The sequence below is a fragment of the Melopsittacus undulatus genome, chromosome 3, assembly GCF_012275295.1.
Source record: "Melopsittacus undulatus isolate bMelUnd1 chromosome 3, bMelUnd1.mat.Z, whole genome shotgun sequence".
NCBI lineage: Eukaryota > Metazoa > Chordata > Aves > Psittaciformes > Psittaculidae > Melopsittacus > Melopsittacus undulatus.
This window is the reverse complement of record NC_047529.1, coordinates 115,253,794-115,278,500: the sequence shown is the minus strand read 5'-3', so window position 1 is coordinate 115,278,500 and position 24,707 is coordinate 115,253,794. Positions and strand designations below refer to the sequence as shown.

Genomic DNA, 24,707 nt, shown 5'->3' with positions numbered 1-24,707 from the left:
ACACTGAAGACAAACAAGGTTTAAAATGCCATCCAAAGAGGTTGCAGGTCTAGAGTGATTAAACTAACTCAGATAAGGAATTGTGCCAACATAGCCAAAAGTGATGAATCTATTTAGTAGTCTGCAGTTTTACTATTCAGGTTTATACTTCAAATGACTGTCTCTGTTGGCCAACTTTAAGCTATTAATTTCATTAACCAAGAATATCTATGCCTTTTGTGAATAATCGGTTAAAAATAGTCCCAATGCACAAAGTGTAAGTATCAGAAGATAAATTATTATTAACATTTTTTATTGACTTGTTATGTACTTATTCTTAACATACTTAGTTTGCCTACAGTAAGAGGGATGACATGGCTCCAAAAATCTCTTCCAACCTGTACACTTCACAAGCAAGTAGCTGAATCCAATGTCCCTTATAGAGTCCCTTCTGCTCATTGCATTCAGCCATTGCTAACTGGCTCTTGTGCAGTGTTCTCAGTGTTTTCCTGGATTCCCACTTTCATATTTTGATAGGAAACTTAGTTAAAAGGGACAAACAAATATTTAACTTACGTTTCTTCAAGTTGTGATCCTGAAGAAAGTGGCATTTCAGAATCAGGAATCCATAACTCACAGTTCTGCCACAAACAAAGAGGAAAAGTGGATTTTGTTATAATTATCTTTGTATTAATATCTTACATTTCCATTGAAAGCACCATGGGAACTGATCAGATTTCATAACATATCAAAATCATAACAACATCATAATGAAGTGACATACCGACTCATGTGAAATAAATGTCTTGAGTGTCAATCATATATAAATAGTGAAAAACTATTATTAGGTAGGTTTGTGTTAGTATAAATGGAAACAAGTTTGTATAAGCTGAAAAATGACACAATGGCTATAAGGGAAATCAGAAGTTCTGATATAAAAGAATACATTTGCAGACTTCAGTGAAATAACGTAGCTTTTTGTTTAAAAGGACGTGCAAAATACATTTGTGTCTTTGAAAGAAGACCTAGGAACACAGATTGATATAGAAATCATCTTTTTCTGCAGATTATCAAATGGGAATAGGATTTTCTCTCGGTAATGTTGGAAAAAGAAGGTTTTGGTGGTTGGAACAAGGAATGGAATAGCTCTAGCTAGCATAGGTCTATCACAAATCCTGCCTGTCGTGTCTTGGCTGAGCTGTGTAGGAGTTTAACACTGCTTCTGTAAAGGGGCTAGAGGGCCAAGGAATTGTATAATATTTCCCTATCATGCATGGTTTGGCTACTGTTATTAAGGATCCCTTATTCTTAAGAGCACTAAAATTCACTAAATTAATCCCCCATTAATCTTAAAAAATCCAGGTGACTAATGGAGTGCAACTTCCAAAGTCCTGTATGGCACATACAGCACTGACTGTGGGCTGGGTGATGAGCACCTTGGTTGCACATTTCTGGGCTCCAAACTATTATCTGGATGGAGTGAAAGGCTGTAAATCACAGAACCATTCAGGTTGCAAGGGACCTCTGGAGAGCATCCAGTCCAACCTCCCCGTCAAGGCAGGGCCACCCAGAGCAGGTTACAGCTGAAGCAAGTGTTTGTAAACTTAAGTGCAGCGAGGAGGAAAAAGCCCTGCTTTGAAAATAGCAGATTTGTGCTGGAATACAGTGGGGTTTTTCATGCTGCAAAATGCCTCATTTGTGTTTCTCAGACCAATTATTTTACCTGTTCCTATTTTATTCACAGTCTGTAGACCCGACCTAGCCATGAGAGCTAGATTTCTCAATTGCAGTCTTATTGACTTCTCACAAGATGATTTCATTTTTAGGTTTTGTTCTTAACATTTATTCCCCAAAGCCAATGATTGTAATGATTTAAGCCCAGCTGGTAACTCAGAACCACACAGCCACTCGCTCACTCCACACGCGTACAAAGCACAATGGATTAGCTGGGCTTAAACCACGACAATTATCCATCTCATTTCTACACCACCAAGGCAATTTTTGTGTATGAGCTCCATTCTTTTTCTTTGTAACAAATCGGGTACACCAACTTCAACTAGCTGCTGAGAAAAGTGAACTGAATGTGGTCTCACATGTGCATCTTCTAAAAACCTGGAAGATTAAAAGCACAGTGAAAAGCAGTCATACTTCAAATGATGTGTTTGAAAGTAAAATGACTTAACTTTTAGCACTTAGGTATAAACAAAGCACCTGTGCATGTCTCTTTTATTCTCACTATTGACGTCTGCTGATTTAAGTGATGGTCTGCCAGGGGAGGAGCTCTTCTTTTGGGATGGAGGATTATAATACCTATATGTTACAAGAAAAGATTGGTTTGATGTCTTTAAGATTTGAGGTGTAAAACACTGCTCCTTTGCTGTGAAGTACATTGAATGTTTGTCAAGGAGGTCCCCAGAGTATGTTTTATTGAAAGAGGTTTGAATTGCCTTCTTCCTGTTTTGACTGCCTGAATGCATGCGTGACTGCAGAAGTGGTGAAACAGGTGATCTGTCTGTCCTAGAGTTGTGAACAGGAATTTGAGACAAAGCATGCTGAGCAGTATTTTGGATGTTCTTTCCTGCAGTAGGAGCTGGCATCGGAGTCCTTGAAGTGAGCTTCTGAATAGATACAGAGTGGGGTTGCTCTTTCTTTGTCCTGTAACTGTTGTTCTGACCAGACATCAGATATAGATGACCATTTTCTAACAGTGAGCAGCTCTCCTGTAAGTTAAAGAACAAAATGACTGATAGAAAAATCACAAAAGCTATGTGCTGGAGGTAGTGTCTCCTGCAAACTGATTCACACAGGAGGAATTCCAAGTAACTTTTCAAACTGTCTCAAGTGCTTTAAGTGATTTGTTGAGTTTCAGGAACCACAGTCAGGAGTGAAGCCACCCTGCCATTGTGCTAAAGCTAGTTAAAGAGACCTGTTTCTAGATTCTTTTGCCTTCCTTCTCTTTACCAGGTTGAGCTTGCTAATGACAAGTAGACTTGGGAAATTACATACAAACATTCCATTTTGCTTGCCATGACCCATAAGGGGAGAACAGGAGGTTTTTCATTCCTTGGACATTGTACATTCTCATCTATGGAACTAACGTCCCAGTGGCAATCTCAGGGGCATCTTCCATTCTCTCTCTTTGATGCCCATGCAGGTGTAAGCAGGCCTCAATCTCATGAGTTTGAACTCAAACAGAACCACTGTTATCCTCATAAATACCACTGGTGAAGTTGTGGCCTGTCATTTCACTGTTTATCTTTGTGGGACACAAAGTTCTACAAATGAAAACAATGCTCATGTTTGAATTGGATGACATTCTTTTTAAACGGCATCATTAGTAATCTAGTGGTAAACCCACTATAATTCTCAACAAATTAGAAAGTTTTACAATCTAAATATAGCCTGCTGAGGAATTTCTGCCCCCAAGAGATACTGGGCTATGTTAGAATGAAATGTTTTGCAAGTCTTTGTCTATTGACAAGTGAGGTCCACTGGCAGGATTTGGTGAAGAACAGGCCTACTCACACCAGCCTGATGTTGTACAGTTTCTGGTATCTGGCAGAATATATAGAATTAGGATTAATTACTTTGAGGTCTTGCTTTTACCAGTAAATACCATTCTGAAGTTCAGTGAGTACTGTAAAACAGCGTCAAGTTATAGAGTTGTGTGATAAGAAAATCATTGTGACTTAGTTCTCTTGCAAATATTGTGAACAGAAATCATCCTAATAAGAATGTTATCACACACAGCAGCAAATTTCTGGGCACCTATGTAATACTTAATTAAGAATTCTAATTCCATTTGCCCAAGGAACAAAGAGAACTCATGCAAGTTTGTGAGTGGCACACACATATCCACGCTGTCAGCGCAGGGACACATTTTAGCCATGCACATGTAGTCATGACGTGGGTACCTGTCATTGTAGGCCATGTAGGGATAGCAACAGTTAGATGAGAGGATAACTGCCAGTTGCTAAAGCTGAGAGTCAAATCTATTTCATTCTGCCTGCAGTATAAAAAGCCACACTGACTAAACCTGCACTCAACTGCTGTTACAGGCATGTCCCAGCACCTCAGAGTATGGCTAACTAAGGGAAGCTGGTCTCTACCACGCATCTCAGCATCACAATACCTTCTGCTGTCTTGAGGAAGCACTTCTGGAGTTCAGCGGTGAGGCAGGAAGACCATGGGCAAGGTTCTTCTTGTATTTCTCAAGGCCTTGCATTAGTCTGTCTCTTTTCTGCTGATCTTTGTCTGTATATGTAAATACAGAAACACAACCCTTCACACTTTAACCAATGGTCAAGTCTTAAGCTATTTGTCTTTATTCTTTTTGCTACTAAAGACTGTTCTGTCTCCTCCTCTTAATACCAAGTAGCAGACAAAGAAGACAATCACTTTACTCTTTACAGTTGGCACTTGCTCTTTCCATGCTCAGCATCTGGAATAATTTGGAATAAATTCTGAATTTGGAGTAAATGCAAGCCAGGACTTCACAACATCACTCACACATTAAGTAATGAGCTACTGGAGAGAGTACAGCAACATTTAGTTTCCATTTCCTGCACACTCTTTTCCCTATCCCTCTTTTCCCTATCCTAGACATCAATTGAGTCAGGACAAAACAAGTGAAAAGCTGATGCAGTCAAGTAGGGATTCAAGTCCATATACTAACAGTTGAGTGACCAAAGACAGGCTGCCACTGTGGACTGTGCAGCCAAGAAAGCGTGATTTTCATATTGGTCAGGGTGATAAGAGGAGGGTGACACTTCTGCGAGTACCTCATGCACAAAAAGAAGAGCAACAGACAGTCTTTTGGGAGAGGGACTCTTCATCAGTGATAGACAAGGAGTAATGGGTTTAAACTGAAACAGGGCAAGTTCAGGTTAGATCTAAGGCAGAAGCTCTTCCCTGTGAGGGTGCTGAGGCGCTGGCACAGGGTGCCCAGAGAAGCTGTGGCTGCCCCATCCCTGGCAGTGTTCAAGGCCAGGTTGGACACAGGGGCTTGGAGCAATCTGGTCTAGTGTGAAGTGTCCCTGCCCATGGCAGGGAGTTGGAGATGGATGATTTGAAGGTCTTTTAAAACCCAAACCATTCTGGGATTCTATGTAGGTTAGAGCAGGAATAAAAATATTCTCATAATAAGCATTATTGCTATATATCATACTACATATTTTTATATATATTGTATTATACAGTAAGTCTTTAAAAATAATAAGACTACATAAGAAGAAAGGGCTATGTCTTACCCACAGCCAGAGAGGCCTACAGGGATAATGATGGATAATGCAAAGCCTCTCACAATTCACCATCTTTTGTCAGACCCTTCCTTTAAGCAGTGTAAACAGGAATGATGCATGACCAAAATTTTCAAGTGCTTTTACCTGCTGCGTTCATTCCAAGCACAGCTCTGAGAAAAGGGATATGAATTACAATGTGCAACAATACCTTTCTCTTTGTAGATGGTATTTAAAAAATCATAGCCCCAGCAGTTCTGCCTTAAACAGAGGATTTGCACACAAAACACCAATAAAGTGGGCTCCACTGAGGTCTCACAAGCTGCTTATGGCTCTTCTTGGGTTGAAAATGCAGCTCTGACAGAATTTCCTTGCTCTGTGGAGCTCTGGCACACGGCAGCACATGGCAGTAGTGCTGGGCAGTCCAGTAGAGACGTGCTCTGCTCCTTCCCCTCTGGGTGCATCTGCACAGACCCCTCAAACAGGTCATTCTGGGGGGCTAGCAAGGATTCGGGTGGGCTGCTGAGATGTGACTTCTGGCAGTGTTATGTCACTTGTATTATACTGACTTATTCCTGACAAAATGCATAATCAGCCCAGGGCGCCCTTACACTGCGACTGAGAGAACTTACACTCACAATATGCTGCAAACCCTTTGCTAGTAAGAAGCAATTCCTCCTCCTCTGAACTGGTGTAATTGCAGCACGTCTCACTAGTGATAACGCTTGAAGCCTGGCAAAGCAGCACTTTCGAAAGGCAGATGCATCAACCTGAATTTAATGTTGTACATTCCTGAATTAGCAGAAGGGTTACAGGGTTTTACTTGGTCTTAAGTAATATTTCTTTTGGAAAAGGAATAGCTGAGACTTTTGTGGTTTTTAATTTAGAAAATCCAAACACTTGGTTACTGCACTAAAGGGTTGGCTCCTCTGGAATTTGTGATGGGTCCTGTACGGGGCATGTCATCTCATGACAATTCCCCTGTTAGGTGGCCTCGAGGCTGTGCCCTAGTGATTGAAAGCAACGGATTTCACTAATAGCTAAACCCAATATATAGTCTCCTGAGGCATGTAATCTGCTTTTCCCATCTTGCATGGACACGAGTTCATAGCATCATCCTATCAAGAAAAACATGTTGACAATGCTAAATCCTATTTGGATGACTGGGAAGCAGGATTATACAACTCACTGGAACAAATAACAAAATGTACTTGCTCAATCGCATTCAAGCAGAGATTAATACCTTCCCCTTGCATCTAGGTTTATGTAGTGTCCGATCCAAGTACCCCCCCAATTCCAGTTAAAGATGGTGCATTCTGCAGTCACCTGAAAACTCAGATGCTAGGCAGCTTGCTGTGCAATGGTACCACCAGTCAGGATACCTGGCTCCTTTCATGGCAGTGCCAACGACTTGTGCCACAGGAATAAGTGACAACCATGCCTGTCCACCATTCTGCATGTGCCATCTGTCTGGGTGCAGATGAGGCAGGACAACTGTCTGCCTGAGACATGGCTGAGCCTTTGCCAAGCCTTGCCAAAGACAAGCAAATCAAATGTTCTTGGTCAAAGAGGCACAGATTTTAAACAGGCTGTTAAGTATTTCACTGATATTTTTACTATAACTACAGGTTACAAACATGCCACATGGCATTAAGCCTATTCAAATAAGGACTATTCCACTGCATTATAGCTTTGAGTAGTTAGCAAAAGCTCCTGGGCCAGAATGTCTCATAGCAGCTCTCCTTCCCTTTCCCTAACAGACACCAGATTCTGTGGCCCAGACCGTCAGGGTTTGTACCTGACTCAGACATGTGAGCAGACAGAGGTTTGCTGACATGTCTGTAAGGGGTTTACTTGCCTCACCCCCTTCCAGCCCTGCTCTCCCCAGTTTCTCTTTTCTCACTACTACTTTTTCCAGTCCATGGTTTTCCCCATCTCACAATTCCAAGGCTGCTGAGTCTTACCCACTCCCAGCACCCACATGCTGCCAGTAGTGTCCCAGGCTGCTCTCAGTGTAAGCATCTCCCCTCTTATGCTTCTGTTCCTAAAGTGACCTTCCCCTGTGGTGACCTGGCATGCTCCCCAGATGCATGAATGAAGGGACTAAGAGTGGAAGTCATTCTTAGGTTTTCAGGTTTGGGTTAGAATGGACCTTAAGATCACCGAGTTCCAATTACCTGCCATGGGCAGAGACACCTTCCAATAGACCAGGTTGCTCAAAGCCCTGTCCAACCTGTTCTGCAGAAGCTTATCATGATTCAGTGTGTCACCTGAATCCTCTCAGGACATGATTATTTTCAGTCCTGCATCAGCCAGTATCTCTTGACTACTTTTTTGCTGCTTCCCAGGGCATAGAATCATGTGTTATAACCAATGAAGCAGTTATTTAGCCAAAGGTATTCAAACAGCCTTTTTGTTAAGCTCGCTTATTTGCTAATTTATCATCCTTCTAACTGTGGCAGGCATTAATCTATCATGCTATTGTACAATTTCACTGATACCTGTACTGGTATCTGGTACTTGTCAGTGTAACAGAAGTACAGAAAATAGAAGGGATTTAGATGAAATCTGGACCTTTAAAAACACAGGAAGATTCAGATACTATAGCCCCCACTCTGTTTTCCTGGCAGTTCTTGTGGCTTGCCAGTTAACAAACCATCTTGTCTCTCCTTTGCTGCTGTGCGAAAGGCCTGTGGATGCAGTGAGTGGATGCAAACTTACTCAACATAGTAGAAACAGTTTTGCTCATAACACTGGCCAAAGAGAATGAAACAAACTAAGCAGATTTTTATTTGATTCATCTATTTTTAATCTAGTGCATTTCAGTTCTATTTATCTTTAGCTGAAATAGTAAAGAAGAGCCAGCAAACACCTTCGACTGATTCCACAGCTGCCTCCTAAAACAGAAGGTTGTTTTCAGGTCTAAGACTGAATTTTATGGCCCAAGCATGAAGATGGGATATAAAGCTGGAACAGGCTTCCCCTAAGTTGTTTACCAGATGTTATAAAACTCAGTGATTATAGCTAGAAATAGAATCCACACCTTGGCTCACGCCTTCATTTTCAGCTCGGAGTGGGAGTTCTGGTTTAATTCCTACCAAGTGTTTTTAAAGAGTTGGCTGCTGTTTAACTCCTGATGACTTTTGAAACAACAGGGAAGTTTCAAAGGACTGCAGGGGGGGGGGAAAAAGAAGAGCAACAGTGGTTAATGAACCACAGGCTGATATCAGTCCTGAGCATAACAACTGACTGGCTCTTACAAGACTCAGTTAAGGGAAATGTGAGCAATGCCAATCAAAAAGCATAAGAAAAATAGATCACTGTTCTAACTTCATAAGGGAGAAATGAAAGATTCTGACTGTGGCTGAGTCCGACAAAGGTGTTAGTTTAAAAGACTTGTGTAAGCTCCCTGGCTTTGTTCTGCATGACATTTGGAGTAAGAAAATCAGAACACTGGAATTACATGTATAATTCATTATGGCTAATGGGCAGCTCTGCAAATGCAATTAGAATCACAGAATCATTGAATAGCTAGGGTTGGAAAGGCCCTTATGATCATCTAGAAGTGAGGACTCCTTGCAAGGCAGGTGTTTCTAATGCAAGGATCATTTTTAATGTTATATCATGAAATTACTTCAGTTACCTGAAAGAAAACATAAAATCATTTCTCCTAAAGCTTGAACAACTACAGCTAGGGAACTCACAAATAATAAATGGGTGATTTACTGTAACAAAGTGATCTGCATCACTCAGTGAGGTAGATGTAGGCAAGCAGTAGGCTTTTCAGCATGTATAAGAGAACATGTTTCCTTTGACAGGTGGATGGCTGCTGCTGAATTATATATCCTGCTCTAAAACTGCTCTGAACTCCAGAAACATTTACAAATTGGGAAGGATGCAGAGAAGATCCTTAAGAATGATGAAGTCTGGAAAACACTCTTCCTGGTGACAGATTTAAGGAGCTGAATGGATTTAGTTCCTCAAAAGGATGGCTAAGAAGTAACTTTATTCCAGCTTATAAACAGCCATAGAGAAAACAGAAATGAAACAATACAGTTTGTCAAGTAAAGATTTACAAAGACTGGACAAATTCAGCCTGAAAGAAATGTGTATGTTCCTCATAGCAAGGTAAGTTTGTCTTGGAAAACTAATGTGAAGTGGGATGTAAATAAGTAAGGTTTGGACATACTTCTAATCCCTTCCTCCCCTGACTCTGTAAATCAGCAATGAATGGAGAAAAGACTTAGAGCAAAACCAGTGTGTATAACCACAGCAGTTTATTCTCGCTGTGTCTATGAAGCTCTTGAGATATGCATCAGTCACCAGAGATCACCTATCAGCTTCTCTGAAATGTATTTTTTTCTCAGTCTTTGCTGCTATTGTTAGCTGATGTAATCTCAGATTTGCGGTCAGTGCAATACAAAAGGACACAGGACAATTACTCATGATGTACTCATTACTTACTCTCACCTAAGGGCCAAATGCTGCAGTCTGCACCGGTAAGTTTGTCTGCTGTGGGAATTTAGGGACTGTTGTTTTGGCATTTCATATCAAACAAGACCATTCCTTCAGCAGAAACCAGTAGTAAGTGAGGATCAAGTGTTTAAAAAATTCATGGACATCAATGGAGCTGACAGTGCTTGATGCATTTCTTTTGTAGACCACCTCAAAACGAAGAAAGGGCACACTCATTCAAACAAAGACAAGCATTAGCATTTGATTTTACTTATGTAGGGGAAGTTAGTCTATTTTTCTTAATCTTTTAGTGAGTATAAATAACGTATTCAAAAGGTGAGGTTCACAGCTGTGTAATTACCACCCACTGTTAGCCTTTTAAGTATTGACAACTTCCTGCCTAAGCAAATAAAAGCAAACTGACACTTAGAGCATCTCCCATTCTCGCAGTCTGTTTCTCACCTAAAGCATGTTTCAGCACATTTCTGATACAAAAGGCCAACTCTCCCTCCCTTCTTCCCTCTTGTCAGTATAGATTTACAACAGCAATTAGCACTGGGAGAATGTGATCCAACAGAAGAATACATCCACCAGCACTGCTTTTGATTTTGGCAATTCTAAAAGTTACTGGAAAATTGATAAAAACCTCTTTAGCCAAGCCAAAGACTTTAATCTCTTACCTGAAGCAGGTATGGGCAGCAGAGAGAGGGATACTCAAGTGACAGCTCTGCTTCAGGCCAAGGACCCATCAAGAGATTTCTCTAGAATTCCTATTCTTTGGCAAACAACATTTCCTATGGCCAAGTCACTCATTATTTGAACTGATTGTGTTTTCTGGTGAAAAGACATAGCTGGTAAGGCCAGAAATGGAAGTCACAATATCTGTCTGAAGGTCAGTGGCAGGAATAAACAAGCCTCTAGAGGGATAATGGCACTTCTTTTATATACTGACACTGCATGGAGGTATTCAAGGAGGAAAGGAATTCTAGCAGTTGAATTACAAGAGAATGTCAAGATGCATCACCCCTCTTTAAAATACTGACTGATCGCTAACATACGCTGTTTTCTCCTTTGGTGGTGGAGTAGGAATGCAGAGCTAAAATAGTCGGTGCACAGTAGTTATGACAAGACTCCTGCTCTCTGCATCCTGCAGTAGCTCCCACTACCTCCTTCCTCCCTTTTTACAAATGCTCCTTTCAACAGCACTGACTCTGAAATTGATGGGGAGGATGGTTTAGTGATTAAAGCGCTGCGGTAGGACTTGGAAAACTATCATTTAATTCCCAGCTCTAAACAGTGTGATCACAGGTATGGTAATTAATCTCTGGTGTCTTAATTTCCTCCCTGCAAAAGAGGAGGATAGTACATACTTACTCTGTTCTTGCTGGCACATCATTTTGGGCTGTTATCCCCAGAAGATGATCTTTAAACTGTGCAGGGGCTACCCTAAAGGAAGTCAGATCCCAAATGGAGCTGCTACCTTAGCACAGGATTCAGAGTGGGAGAAGAAGAATTTATGATCCAGACCTGTTGTTTTATCCTTGATAGCTGAATGACACAGTGCAGTTATACACTCAATGCAGCTCACTTGTAACAGTGATATACACATTTATTTTTCACAGGCTAAAAAAATAATTGAAAACCATCTCACTCACACCATAACTTGCAGTGATGGATGGACCACTTGGTGGATAAAGAATTGGCTGGATGGCAGCACACAGAGAGTTGTGGTCAATAGCTCAAAGTCCAACTGGAGACAGGTAACAAGTGGTGGGGTCAAGTGTTGGGACTGATCTTCAATATCTTTGTCGCTGACATGGACAGTGGGATTGAGTGTGCCCTCAGCAAGTTTGCTGATGACACCAAGCTGTGTGGTTCGGTTGATAGGCTGGAGGGAAGGAATGTCATCCTGAGGGACCTTGACACGCTTGGGAGGTGGGCTGATGCCAACCTCATGAAGTTCAACCAAGCCAAGCGCAAAGTTGTACGTCTGGGTCGGAGCAATCCCAGGCACAGCTACAGGTTGGGCAGAAAAGTGATTCAGAGCAGCCCTGCAGAGAAAGACCTGGAGGTGTTGGTCTATGAGAAACTGAACATGAGTCGGCTTCAGTGTGCACTTACAGCCCAGAAACCAACTGGGTCCTGGGCTGCATCAAAATGAGTGTGACCAGCAGGTCAAAGGAGGTGATCCTGCCCCTCTGCTCTGCTCTCATGAGACCTCACCTAGAGTGTTGTGTGCAGTTCTGGTGTCCTCAATATAAAAATGACATGGAACTGTTGGAACAAGGCCAGAGGAGGCCACAAGGATGATCAGGGGACGGGAGCACCTCCTGTTCAGCCTGGAGCAGAGAAGCTGCATGGAGACCTTAGAGCAGCTTCCAGTGTTTGAAGTGGGCTACAAGGATGCTGGTGAGGGACTATTCATCAGCGACTGTACTGATAGGACAAGGGGTGATGGGTTTGGACAGAAACAGGGGAAGTTCAGGTTAGATCTAAGGCAGAAGCTGTTCCCTGTGAGGGTGCTGAGGCAGTGGAACAGGTTGCCCAGAGAAGCAGAAAATGCCCCATCCCTGCAGTGTTCAAGGCCAGGCTGGACAAGGCTTGGAGCAACCTACTCTGTTGGAAGGTGTCCCTGCACATGTCAGGGGGTTGGAACTGGATGATATTAATGTCCTTTCCAACCCAAACCATTCTATGAGTCTATGATTGCTAAATGATCTATGCAATTGCCCAAGATTTGTGACTAAGATTTTACATCTGTAAGGCTAAAACTGCATTTATATAATTTTCATATAAACTGTAGATAAAATGCAATTTTGTATTCTTTTAACTGTCTGGAAGAACACCCTGTTGTTTTCCACAGGTGTTATGGTCTTGAAAGCCACAAACGAACTTCATTTTAAACTGGTTAAAACCCAATTGGAAATTATTATTATGAATACCTGTCTAGTGCAGAGAATTAGGGAAAAACATGGTTTATAAAAATACCACTGTGCCATAACTAAGCACTTCAGTACTCTGCTGGTACACAGGAAAGTAAAGGTCTTCTTAAATAAGTTTATTATTCCTTTTTCAAATTACCAAAGCATGTGCTTCTGCACACACTTCGATGTATGTTTAGGTTTCACATTTCTAAAACTGATTCACAGCACCTATATGCAAATAGATGGTCTACACTGCATAAGAGGTGAAAAAGAAACACTCACATGGCCTCACGTAGTTAATTATAATATAATATTACATAATATAATATATAATTGTATAAATATATGCATTACTTGCAATTCCTTCTGGGAGAATATATACACTGTACTCCTAGAAGTGCAAGGGAATTGTGCAGAACATACTATGCAGATGGTCTGAATAGCTAGTCTTGCCATTGTAAGTAGTTGAGCTTAATTTAGTAATCCCATCGTAGCTCAACAGAGAGGAGCTTTAAGACCAAGATCATGGAAACCTAAAGGTGTGCCCAGAGAGCCCGATTTACTTTAGGTCTTCCTTCAGATTAACTTGGGTAGAGTGAGCCCAAAGCACCTGACTGCTTCCTACCACAGCATCCCCATGCTGCTGTGCTTATTTTTCTGGACTGCTACTCAATCCTCTGATAATGGAAGCAGAGTGCTTACCACAGGACTAGGAGACAAACAGTACATGAGAGCAGCCCTTGGCGGAGTCACTCTCATTCCTGGAATGGGAGAGTAAGAAGAAAATTAGGGCAGGGAGCCCTGGACCACCACGCTTCCTTGGAGTGGTGTGCTGCGTGTGTGATGGAGCCAAAGACCTGAGCTTTAGCAAGGGACTTTCATAATTAGTGATTTGGGTCTCTTATTTTCCTGTATGAAGTGTGGGTTACCTTTATGGATTTCCCCTGTTTGGGGCTGGTTTTGATTAATCTACTGTGAGTGTTAAGTTTTTCCTACTTTCTTGCCAGCTCATCTGGGACAGCTTATATGCGCATCAGCCAGTTTCTACTCCTCTTACTAAGCTGATCAGCCTCAGGAGATCTGACTCAAACTTGGGCTCTGTGAATCTGGAGCAGAGCATTATAGTATCATGGAAATAATGGTTGGAAGAGACTTCTAGAGCTGGTCATGGAAACACTGTCTCATGCTTCCAAGGTCCAAGAATGTAATACAACTCTTTATTACTGATTAATTGGTAATTACTAATTCCTAATAACTGTGACATTTGAAGGACTTCTTTAGTGCCACAGGTAAGTTTAAGTCTCTGACTTACTGCTGTATAAATAAATAAGGTATCTGATTTAAAACAAAATTATTTTGGATTTTCTCCTTTGAATCAAAACAATTCCTCATAATGGATTTTTTTTTGCCAGAACTTTCACATTTCCATTGGAACAGAAATTCTTCTTTTTGATTGCTAAGACGCTCTTCTGAAACCTGGCCACTCGTGTGTGCTCAGCAGCAGCACTGCTTATGCTCTTTCCATACTCATTAGATGCTCTTTCTAGCAAATGTGGCTTCTGCTTCAAGTAAAAACTGTAAACATCCTCCTAGTCAGACGTTCTCCACACTGAGGTGGCCAAGGAATCACTGTTCTCATAGTAGTTCCATCAGTCACGATGCTCTCATGATTCTTAAAACACCTCTGCTTAAATTATTTCCACAGACCACTTATGATGCTGAACTAGGTCTCCCATATTCCCAATCTCTGATGCATGTCCAGCTAATACACTTAGTCTTAAGGCAAGGCACAGCTACATGTTTCTGCCTTTTAATGACAGCTGAAAAATGGACCACAACTGTTAGCATGATAATGCTAGAGATGCAGTCTTATTGCTACCACAAAGCCAGCTCCATGTCAGAGAGAAAGGACTGCTAGGAGGCTTTGTGTTAGTTGTTTCTACCTAACTTTGATCAAAGTTTGTGCAATTTCAACAGCATTTTTAATGTGGCTCTGGCAGTAAAGTGACACAATTAGTATTTCACTTTGGTATCCAGTGATCAGGTGCATGGGAATGGTTCAAAGCTGCACCAGGGAGATTTCAACTGGATATTAGGAAGCATTTCTTTACTGAGAGGGTAGTCAAACACTGAAACAGGCTTCCTAGTGAGGTAGTTGATGCTTTAAACCCGTCAGTGTTTAAGAGGCATTTGGGCAATGCCCTTATTAACAGGCTTTAACTTCTGGTCAGCCCTGAATTGGTCAGGCAGTAGGACTGGATGATCATTGTAGGTCTCTTCCAACTGAAACAGTTGTATTGTATGCTATACTATGCTACTAAAACATGATGAAAGCTGGCATTTGCAATGCTTTATAAACCATATTTAAAGGTCACTAGATGAAACAAACCCATCTCATTCAATAACACTCTTACCAGCTGCAACATTCGTAACTTCATGAACTCTAAACCAGCAAAATGCCCAATGAAGCAGCAAATTTAGAACAGTGCCCTTCTAAACCCTATAACTGAAAATCCAAGATATTCCTGAAGATATTCAGGAGAAAGCCCCATACATTGCACATCTTCCACTTTGCCTATGGAGTTCTTAATCTGAAGTGTAACAGTACAGACAGCTTGGGAAATGATGCATTTTGAGATTGTCAGAAAAGCCAATTACATACAGTATGTTACCTGCAGTGCATTTATTCTTAAACATAGCACTGCACACTGTATTTTCTTCTGTCTTATCAGAACTAATCTTTTTCTCTTCGTTTTAATAGGTTTGCATATGTCTATGTCACTACCTGAATTTCTACTTGCAGCCTACTATTGAAACACACAGTATCCAACCACACATCCGGAAAACAAAGTTATACCTATCTGAGTGCATGGACTGAGGGCAGGTAAGAAATTCTGTTGTATCAGAATGGGTATCTGTCAGAGTTCTGCTAAATGGCCAGGTTTTAAAAGCATATCACACTTAGTAACCAGTAATAGCAACAGTGGGAGATTGTTGTGAAACATTGAAAGAAGAAAACACTATAATCTTGTACTAAGCAGAAAATCAGTATTGCCCTCCTATTATTCTTATCCTTCATTTATGTTGTGTCTTTGAATATGCAAACTATAAACAGAAGCCTATTTTTGTGGGTACAAATTCATTTTATAGTGCTCAAACGACTTGCACTTGAACCCCATTAGCAGCAGCTGTACCTTCATTGTGCTACTGCCCTACTTGATGTTTCAGAAGACGTAAGTTCTGATGCACCTTTTCATTGTGACTTCTAAATTTTGAGCTTTATCCTTCAAGGGACAAAACTTCTTATGCCTAGAGGGATATTTCTGGAACTAACCTGTCAGAAAAAGGCTTTAGCTGTTACAGAGTAACTTTTAGTGAAGATAAATATTAAATGACAAAGGTAATCTGCATTTCCCCAGCAGGCTACTGACAAAAATGGTTTTGGGTCCTCACTTCCTCTGATGGAGAATCTCATGTTATGGCTTCTGTGCGCACCAGATGTTTTGTACTCAATGTGGGCTTTTAAATTAACAAAAAACTCCACACAACAATCCAGTCCTGCATAGCTGTGTAAGAGGAATACCTTCCTAAGAAAGCATTGTAAGAATAAAGATAATGTTTCCTTCTGATACCTCATCCAGGGAAATGGGATGCTATGGTAGCTAATGCAGGTAGCTGAACAAATTCTATGTCCTCCTTATCTCAAGTAGGTGAGATTCTACTCCTCCTGCACTTCTGTGTCAGACACTTCTCTCTGCCAAGCTAGCATCCTCAGAAAGCTGCCCCTGGCAATTCTTTCTGTTACTGCAATGCTGTTTTCATAAAATGATCAATCAAAATTATGAATTTTAAGATCATTATATAAAAGACAACTCTGAAAAAAAGAACATGGTATTGAGCATAAGGAGTTAAAAAATGAAGGGAATTTTGATTATGATGTGTTATGATCCTGAACTTGTTCTTTTGCTCTTCTCTACTGAATCTAGAATCATAGAATGGTTTGAGTTGGAAAGGACCTTAAGATCATCCAGTTTCAACCCCATGCCATGGGCAGGGACACCTCACATTAACCATGGCATCCAGGCTCTGACTAAACTGATCTTGAACACTGCCAGGGATGGAGCACTCACCACTTCTTTGGGCACCCTGTTCCAGCCCATCACCACTTTCACAGTAAAGAACTTCCTTAGATCTAACCTGAACTTCCCTTGTTTCTGTTTTGAACACATCACCTCTTGTCCTATTGCTACAGTCCCTAACAAAGAGTCCCTCTTCAGCATCTTTTCTCAGCCTGTCTTTGCATGGGAGGTGCTTCAGCCTCTGATCATCCTCGTGGCCTCCTCTGGACTTCCTCCCAACAGCTCAATGTCCTTCTTATGTTGAGGACACCAGCACTGCACACAATACTCCAAGTGAGGTCTCAGGAGAGCAGAGTAGAGGGGCAGGATCACCTCCTTCGACCTGCTGGTCACGCTGCTTTTGATGCAGCCCAGGACACATTTAGCTTTCTGGGCGGCTCGCGCACACTGCCGGCTCATGTTCATGCTCATGTTCATGTTCATGAAGATCTCATATGGTACATTTTTCTGAATCTTTATGGGCAAGAGTTATATTTGCCTCCTTGGCCTTTATCTTGCTCAAGTGACTTCATCTCACCATTGCCTTTGAGCTGTCTTTGCTTCCGAGTATGTAATAACCTACTCAAAGCAATAGCCCACTGCAGATCTCTGACACATGGCTCCCACTATGCATGCACTGTGGAAAAATAGAAGCTTTCATTTTTCCAGCTTCTGGAATATCATTTTAAGATGAGTGTTTCTGTGTAGAAAGGGTAGGTGCTCCCTTGTACGTAACTATCAAACAGAGAAGTAGCATGTGCCACACAACCTGGTGAAAGAATAAAACTAAACGCATTCCAAAGTAAATGCTCAGTTTCCAGGGTGAGGGATGAATGTATTCCTTTCCATCAATCTCTCTCCTTTTAAAAAAGGAAGGGCAGGAGAGACTGTGCCTACACGTTGGGTACTGCAGGCTTCAGCCAAGAGGTGGCGGTGGGGTGCAGTGCAATGGTCTCTTACCAAAACGCCATTAGTTCCTCAAAACCTGTCTTAATTGTAGCATGCTTGATGCCCAAGTCACAAGAAGCATTGAAGGAAATGAAAAACGCAGTGTGGATTAGCAAGGAATGCAAAGGGCCAGAAGTCTGAGTTTAGACTGGAAAACTAAAGCAATTTATGCCTCCAACAATCATATTGCTTGCAGTATGTATATCAGAGTCCCACTAGCCTGCAGATCTGTGTAAACATGAACCAAGTGCTTGATACAGCTATTTAGATACTACATTAGCTATTAGTAGATGCTAGATAATATTGTGCTAACCACAAAGATGCGTGTTTTCAGCATGTATATGCCTCTTCAGAACACCTTTCATCTTAAAAGAAGACAAGTATTTCCAAACCAAACGGAGACAGAGCTATTTTCAAACCAAAATGAAACAAAACTACTCACATTTAACACTGGTATGCAGACTCTTTGGTGCAGATGAGTCAACAGCAGCTGTATTAACAAAAAGAAGGTTCAGTCCAATGAAACACTAACATTACAAATAATCATATCAAAATGAATAGAGATGAAACTGATCATCCTAAAGTGGTAATTCCATGTGGGAACATGGCACCAGTCTGCATGATATAAGCATTACTAATAATTTAGATCTACAAACAACTAAGTCCTATTGTTTCCCTAGTGATGTAAGCTATTTTCTTCCTATTTCCTGCAACTATCTTTGCCGACAGTCATCTGTCAAAAGGTAGCACAGCTTAAATGTAGTGGAGTTAGTTGAGTTACACCAACCACAATTACATCAACTGCAATTAGACCAAAGGAGGATTTGAGCTCTTGTCTTTATCTGCATAAGTGCCTCAGCAGTGCTCATGCTGGTTCTGTATAAAACTGGGATTTAAATTTTGTGGCTTTTGCCCAAAATTAAGGTATAAAAGTAAGAGCCAGTACAGCCACATTTATTAACCTTCATTTTAGTTTTCAATTTAAGGAAAGCTGTACTGGTTTTGTATTGGCATCTATTACTTCCTGGAAAGTTTATATTTCAGGGATGAGTAGTACAGCTGAGATCAGCCACGGAAACAGCCAAGTGATGCTTTAAGAGTGAGATTCAAGTTGTCCCTAAGTTTCATGTCATCAGTTCATTATCTTTCTAGCAATATGAGTTATCTAATTATACAATTACACAATATGTTATTTGGTCATTTGGTTTTCATTATAAAAAGTTAAAGCAAATAAGCTCCAAGGAATCAAGCCTTGTCACTCTACTGCTGCAGTCTTCATTAAGTCCTCTGCCCATACAGGAGGTAATATGGAGGTTAATGGAGCTGTATGTCTGATATTGGATGTACCTGCATACAGCTGAGGTATATGAGTAAATACTATTTTTGACTGTGGAGGGAAAAGCAATCACTTAGAGAAGCTCAATGTTCGAGTTTCATTTGAAGGGCACTGACTCTTTTTCCATCCAAGATGCTTCTGTGATTGTTGCCAAATGTCACAGCAAATTTGAGTTTGTACAAGCACTCTAAACAAAGTTTCAGACAGGCAGGGCTAGCTACTGTCTAGGGTGAGGCCAAACAGGTTGTATTGTGAAGGGCAGCTGTATTTCAAAACGACTGGAGAACATTTAAGAGGACACTGGAGAAAGCCTTTAGACAACCCTGACCAGATTTTTCAGAGGCATGGAATCCTAGCATCTCTAAGGATGTACTGAACATACAAGGATGCCAGAGTGGGACTCTTCATCAGAGACTGCAGGTATAGGACAAGGGGTGATGAGTTTAAACTTAAACAGGGGAAATTCAAGTTAGATATAAGGAAGAAGTTCTTTACTGTGAGGGTGCTGAGGCACTGGAACAGGTTGCCCAAAGAAGTGGTGAATGCTCCATCCCTGGCAGTGTTCAAGGCCAAGCTGGACAGAGCCTTGGACAACATGGTCTAGTGTGAGGCTTCACTGCTCATGGCAGGGGTTTGGAAATAGATGATCTTACGTTCCTTTCCAACCCCAACTATTCTCTGATTCTATGATTCTATGATATCCTTGCAATACTGCATTTATTAAAATGCATGTAAGCATTTAGCTCTACAAGAACTACCTGTAGGAATGATGAAGCACTCTAAGAAGTAAAATAAGTGTTTTAAGACTAAAGGTTTCTGATCTAGTATGCTACGAATCTGACTTTTGAGAACTATAACTTTACATGGTGAAACACCTAAAAATTAGATATTTTAGCCACTGGAAATTTAGGTTAGCACCTGCTGTGAGAAACTCTTTCCAGTTTGACTGAATTCTGCTACAGACAAGCAGGACTGACATTTGAAATGCAGAAAATTGAAAGCTGCTTGGGAGCAAAGCACTGGGCTCCTTTTATGCCAAGAATATCTCTTTTGCATTTTCTTCTGAGCTTTAAGAATGTAACAGACAAAAACTGCAAAACGTCTTTGGTTTCTTCCTTGTATTTTTTGATCTTCGCTCTCACATTTAGGATTCACCAGTTGAGAATAAAATGAATTTCAATTAAATACAGCAGGCTCTGTGGCTCTTAGTCCTGATGCTTCTGTATGTGTATGAGCCCTGCAGTCGGCTATGAATTCTACAGTCCTTAGAGTTCACTGTGTCAGTGGCATTAGCCATGCAAAAAATGCAGTAGCCATCTCATCTGCTGTTCAACAGCTGTGTGTTGTTATAGAGCTCACTGCATGGTATCAGTGTATTGTTTGGTTAGAAAGCCTTGGGAGCCCAAGGACTGGATGTCTTGCAATAACCTAACTATGGCTATGACCATTCAATTCCAGTTGTTTTCATCTGTTCCTGAAGCACCATGAAGTTTACACAGCTCCAGACAACTGATGGAGGACATTTTTTACTCCAAATCCTCTTTCTAGCAGTTTGCAGTTATTTACAGGAAGAAGAGTATTTGAAGAGCTTGCTCAGACATAAAGTGCTTGCTAATGGAAATTCCTTCTAGGTTATTTAGGAATGAAATCGTAACTTTCTAAATGTCAAAAGCTACAACCTCACTATCACTCTTCACTGTTTCCTCACAATTAAACAAATAACTGCCCTAGTTCTCATTTTACCTTTCCTTTTAGTCAGCTACCATATACATCGAAACAGAAACCATTATTAAAATAACTTAGGAGAATTAAATAATATTTCCTTTGCTAATATGAATGTGTCCTTTTGTGAAACAATTTGACTCTGAAGACTTTATACCTCTCAACTGTTAGGACAAGGTTACAGTCTCAATCCTTGTCCCCTACATAATGTCCTACATATCTCTTCTTTTAGGGCACACCATGTTTTAAACCCTCCTACACCCTTTAAGTTAGTGACAGGAGAGGAAGGAAAGAAAGGGGGAAATTCAACAGCCAGCCAAAACTAAGGGTAACCAACACACCCTTGTCTATGATTTCATCTTTCAGTTATGTAGATGCCATCGTCATTAAAGACTGTACATACCTTTGGCTGACATCAGCTTCTTGTAATGAGCAACCATGTGATCTTGAATGATGTACTGGTTGGAGAGCTTGCAGGAAAGCCCAGGAGAAAAAGCTGCAAGAAGGAAACCTCTCAGTTCATTCAACTGGACAAGAGCACTAAAGGCTCTAAAAACATTTGAATATTTATCCCTTCTTGCCTGAAATAAAAACAAGTCAATATTCATTTATTTATTTCAAAAAACAAGGGTAATACACAATGTAACATGACAAAGTGGTAAATTATTCTCATTTTGTATGGTTTTGGACACCTGAGAATTACAGCTTGCAAAAAGTAATGTAGGAGCCTTGGATATTATAGAACTCTAGAGAGTAAAAGAGGATCTCACTGCTTAATATCTGATATAATAAAAAGCATTTACATTTTGAAAGATTTAATACTAGAGAGTAGGACCAAGTAGTGTAAAAAGCTGCATATTAATATCTTGGTAATACCAGGCCTAACTCTAGCACTCTGTCGTGAAAGAAATGGACTGGATACACACAAAGGTAGAAGAAGAGCCAAAAGGAGCCAGAACATGGAATGAAAGTGTGTTACACACAGACTGACCATGACACTCCTCTGAATCTCTAAGCTACAAGACTTCTCAGATTAGGAAGAACTTGTCTCTGTATCTGACATCAGTTCATTATCCCAGGGAAAAAAGCCAAGAAGCAGATAAGCATTTACTCACTTCATACTTTAAGCTGGCAGGGACCGAGATCACTGTCTTTCAACCTGTTTCTAAATATAAGTGTTATTTCTGAAATCCCTCTGTAATCATCAGGCAGGATTTGCAGATGGAAAGTTGCTAGCAAATAATGTTAAAAACTAAACAGCATACTGGAGATTAGAAATATAATGTGCCTTTGGCCTTCCATCCACAGATACAGAAATAGCCCTTTCACTGAGATAATCAGCCCATCCACCCTATTAAGATCTGGCTTTCTGACACAATGAAGTAAATGATTGTTTCATCGTTCATGTCCCCAATGTACAATTTCAGTTAATGTCTTAGTTTCAAAGTTTACATTGTATTTTGAAAGGAGAAATTGGGTTTAGAGTGTGGGAGTCAATCCTTCTACCTCTCTTTGGCTTCTTTCTTGCTGTGCTGCTTTTTCTAGTTTAAATCTCTTGCCTAGCAAGTGAGACAGTGCTACAGACTGTTTTTCACAGCTAAGGAGTTTAACTACATTCAATTTATTGTCTCACCTTTTGAACAAGCACCATGAATAAGAGCAGGGCAGAACACCTATTGCCATATTTGTTGCTTCATTTAGTATTATTTACTAATGTGCTCCTGCAAGTGACTAAAAGCCTGCACAAAGGGCACTGGCATGAAGATCTGCTTTCAGCAGCCTGTCCAGAAGCAGCATCACTTCTTGACATGACCAGCTGCAGAAAGGTGGTGTTACATCAGCTCCATCCACTCTGATTTTCACCAAACACATAAGCACAGCCAGAGTGCTTATAGCATAACACAAATAGGTACAAACAGAAGTACTGATGCTCTGTTTGCTATAAATCAATGGAGAAAGTGGTGCTAAATTATGACCAAATTCCATTTATTTCTTGTCTCAATGAAATTTAGCATGAGTAGTGTAGGTACCACTATGGAATCCAGTACTTGAAGCAGACAAACATAAAGCTCATGACATTTCTAATCATGAGCTTTCATCACGTCTCCAATTTCAATCAGGGAAACCACTCAATAGGTGTCGGTACCATACTAAAGAAACCAATCAAATAGTTACAATCATCACTATTCTGCTTCAAAGTTTATATGTGCTTGAGATTAGTAGTTACTCACTTCCAAAACTTTGAAAACTTAATATTTTCATGAATTTTGCCAATTGTGCTGCAACCTGCTGCTGGCAAAAGCGACTGGAACAAGCTTTTCAGTGATACCCAGCACCATCCCCAGCTGATAGCAAGTGAGAAACTCTACTGAATTCAAGGAATCCTATATCACAGCAGCTAGAGGCTCTTGTCACTAAGGCAAAAAAACACAGTATTCTGGGAGATGCCCCGAATCTTTCCTGATTGGCACTGTCAGCCTGACTTCAATATATGCAGCGAAAAAGGCAGCATGACAGAAGAACAATGTGATAATCCAAACAGTATCCGAGGATTAAAAAGGGATGGAAAATCCATTTATAAAAGGAACATTCTTCTCCAGATGAATTACCAGCCCAAATTTGAAATGCTGGAGATATACAAGGCACTAGTAGTTTAATCTAATTTTTGATCTTAAAATCTAACTCTATCCCGTGTCCAGCAAATCACTACTATTGTGCAATAAACCACACTGTGGTTATTCCTATGTAAGGAAAAAACCCACAGATTATCCTCTTTGCCAAAGACTTTCTGTTGAACTTTAGCAACTCATCTGGTCTTTCTGTGTCTTTCTGTCTTTCTGAAAAGAGGATATGAAAAAACACATCCATTTCCCAAGAAGAGGTTTTAAGGGTAAAAGCAATAAAGTGGGGAGATTTAGGGGTGGGCTTGCCCCATCCCTAGAAAGGGTGTTCTTATTTGACTTCTCTGGAGAGTTAACACTTTTTAATAGATTTATTCTTTTCTTTTCCTTTGCATTTTTGAATAACTTCAAATTGAGGGAAAAGTTAAACAGAAGAAGAAATCTTCCAGGAATTTTTGGTAGCCCTTTTAAGAGGCTCCCTTGATGGCGCAAACATACAACAGGTCACATTGAACCAGCCCTTTCTTTTGTTTTTGAAAGTCTTTCTAAACTTTGAGTAACATTGTACTTTCAAGACATTTATATCTTTGCTCCATCCCTGGCAGCGTTCAAGGCCAGGCTGGACAGAGCCTTGGGTGACATAGTCTAGGGTGAGGCATCCTTGCCCATGGGAAGGGGGTTGGAACTGGATGATCTTAAGGTCCTTTCCAACCCAAACCTGTGTATGTTTCTATATATGAGCAAAGATCTTCAGGAAACACAGAACCAAGAATGAGGAAGAAAGAACAGTGACAGTTGTCTCAACTCTGACTCTTTCTATTTCCTATTTTGTAGTAAGTTTCCTAGTAATTTATTATAGTCCTGAATGTGTAGTTGTACAATGACTAATTTACCTCCTTTCCACTGATTGAATTGCAAGAGATTACTTCTGCAAATCATGTCTGGAGAATATATCATGTCATATCATAAATCCAGTCATAGCAGTATTAAAGTTTGTCTAATAGACAATGACAGTGATAAAATGTGACTTTTCCATGGAGCTGGAAAACAACAATATGCTTTTGAAAACCACAAGAAGTGACTTTGCTCCTCACCAGATTGCTCATTCAAAGCCACTACTTTTTGGCTCTTAGAGGAGCAAAAGCTTGTTCTCAAGAACATGTCGAGTATTTTAGCCTTTAAAAGACAAGTATAACTGCAGAGCTGACATAACACAAACAGTTTATACCATTGCTAACTGCTAATTCCTACAAGCGGAGATTTCACAATGGGGCGACAATAGTACATGTACATTTAATCAACAAATAAAAACTCTTCAGTGATACTTACACCTCAAAAGCTTGGAAATATCAAATTCTTATCTACCT

The 24,707-nt window shown here is 40.6% G+C and overlaps 1 protein-coding gene across 1 annotated transcript in view; it reads right to left on the bottom strand.

Moving 5' to 3' along the window:
* Positions 1 to 24,707, bottom strand: part of LOC106023333 (spermatogenesis-associated protein 7 homolog) — a 98,821-nt gene that overhangs the window by 13,508 nt on the left and 60,606 nt on the right. The window contains exons 3-8 of the mRNA XM_034060790.1: positions 21,123 to 21,215; positions 18,104 to 18,151; positions 4,112 to 4,233; positions 2,191 to 2,699; positions 2,031 to 2,091; positions 556 to 620 (exon numbers count right to left, since the gene is read on the bottom strand). Of these exons, the coding sequence (XP_033916681.1) occupies positions 556 to 620; positions 2,031 to 2,091; positions 2,191 to 2,699; positions 4,112 to 4,233; positions 18,104 to 18,151; positions 21,123 to 21,215 (898 nt within the window). The remainder of the gene's footprint in view (positions 1 to 555; positions 621 to 2,030; positions 2,092 to 2,190; positions 2,700 to 4,111; positions 4,234 to 18,103; positions 18,152 to 21,122; positions 21,216 to 24,707) is intronic.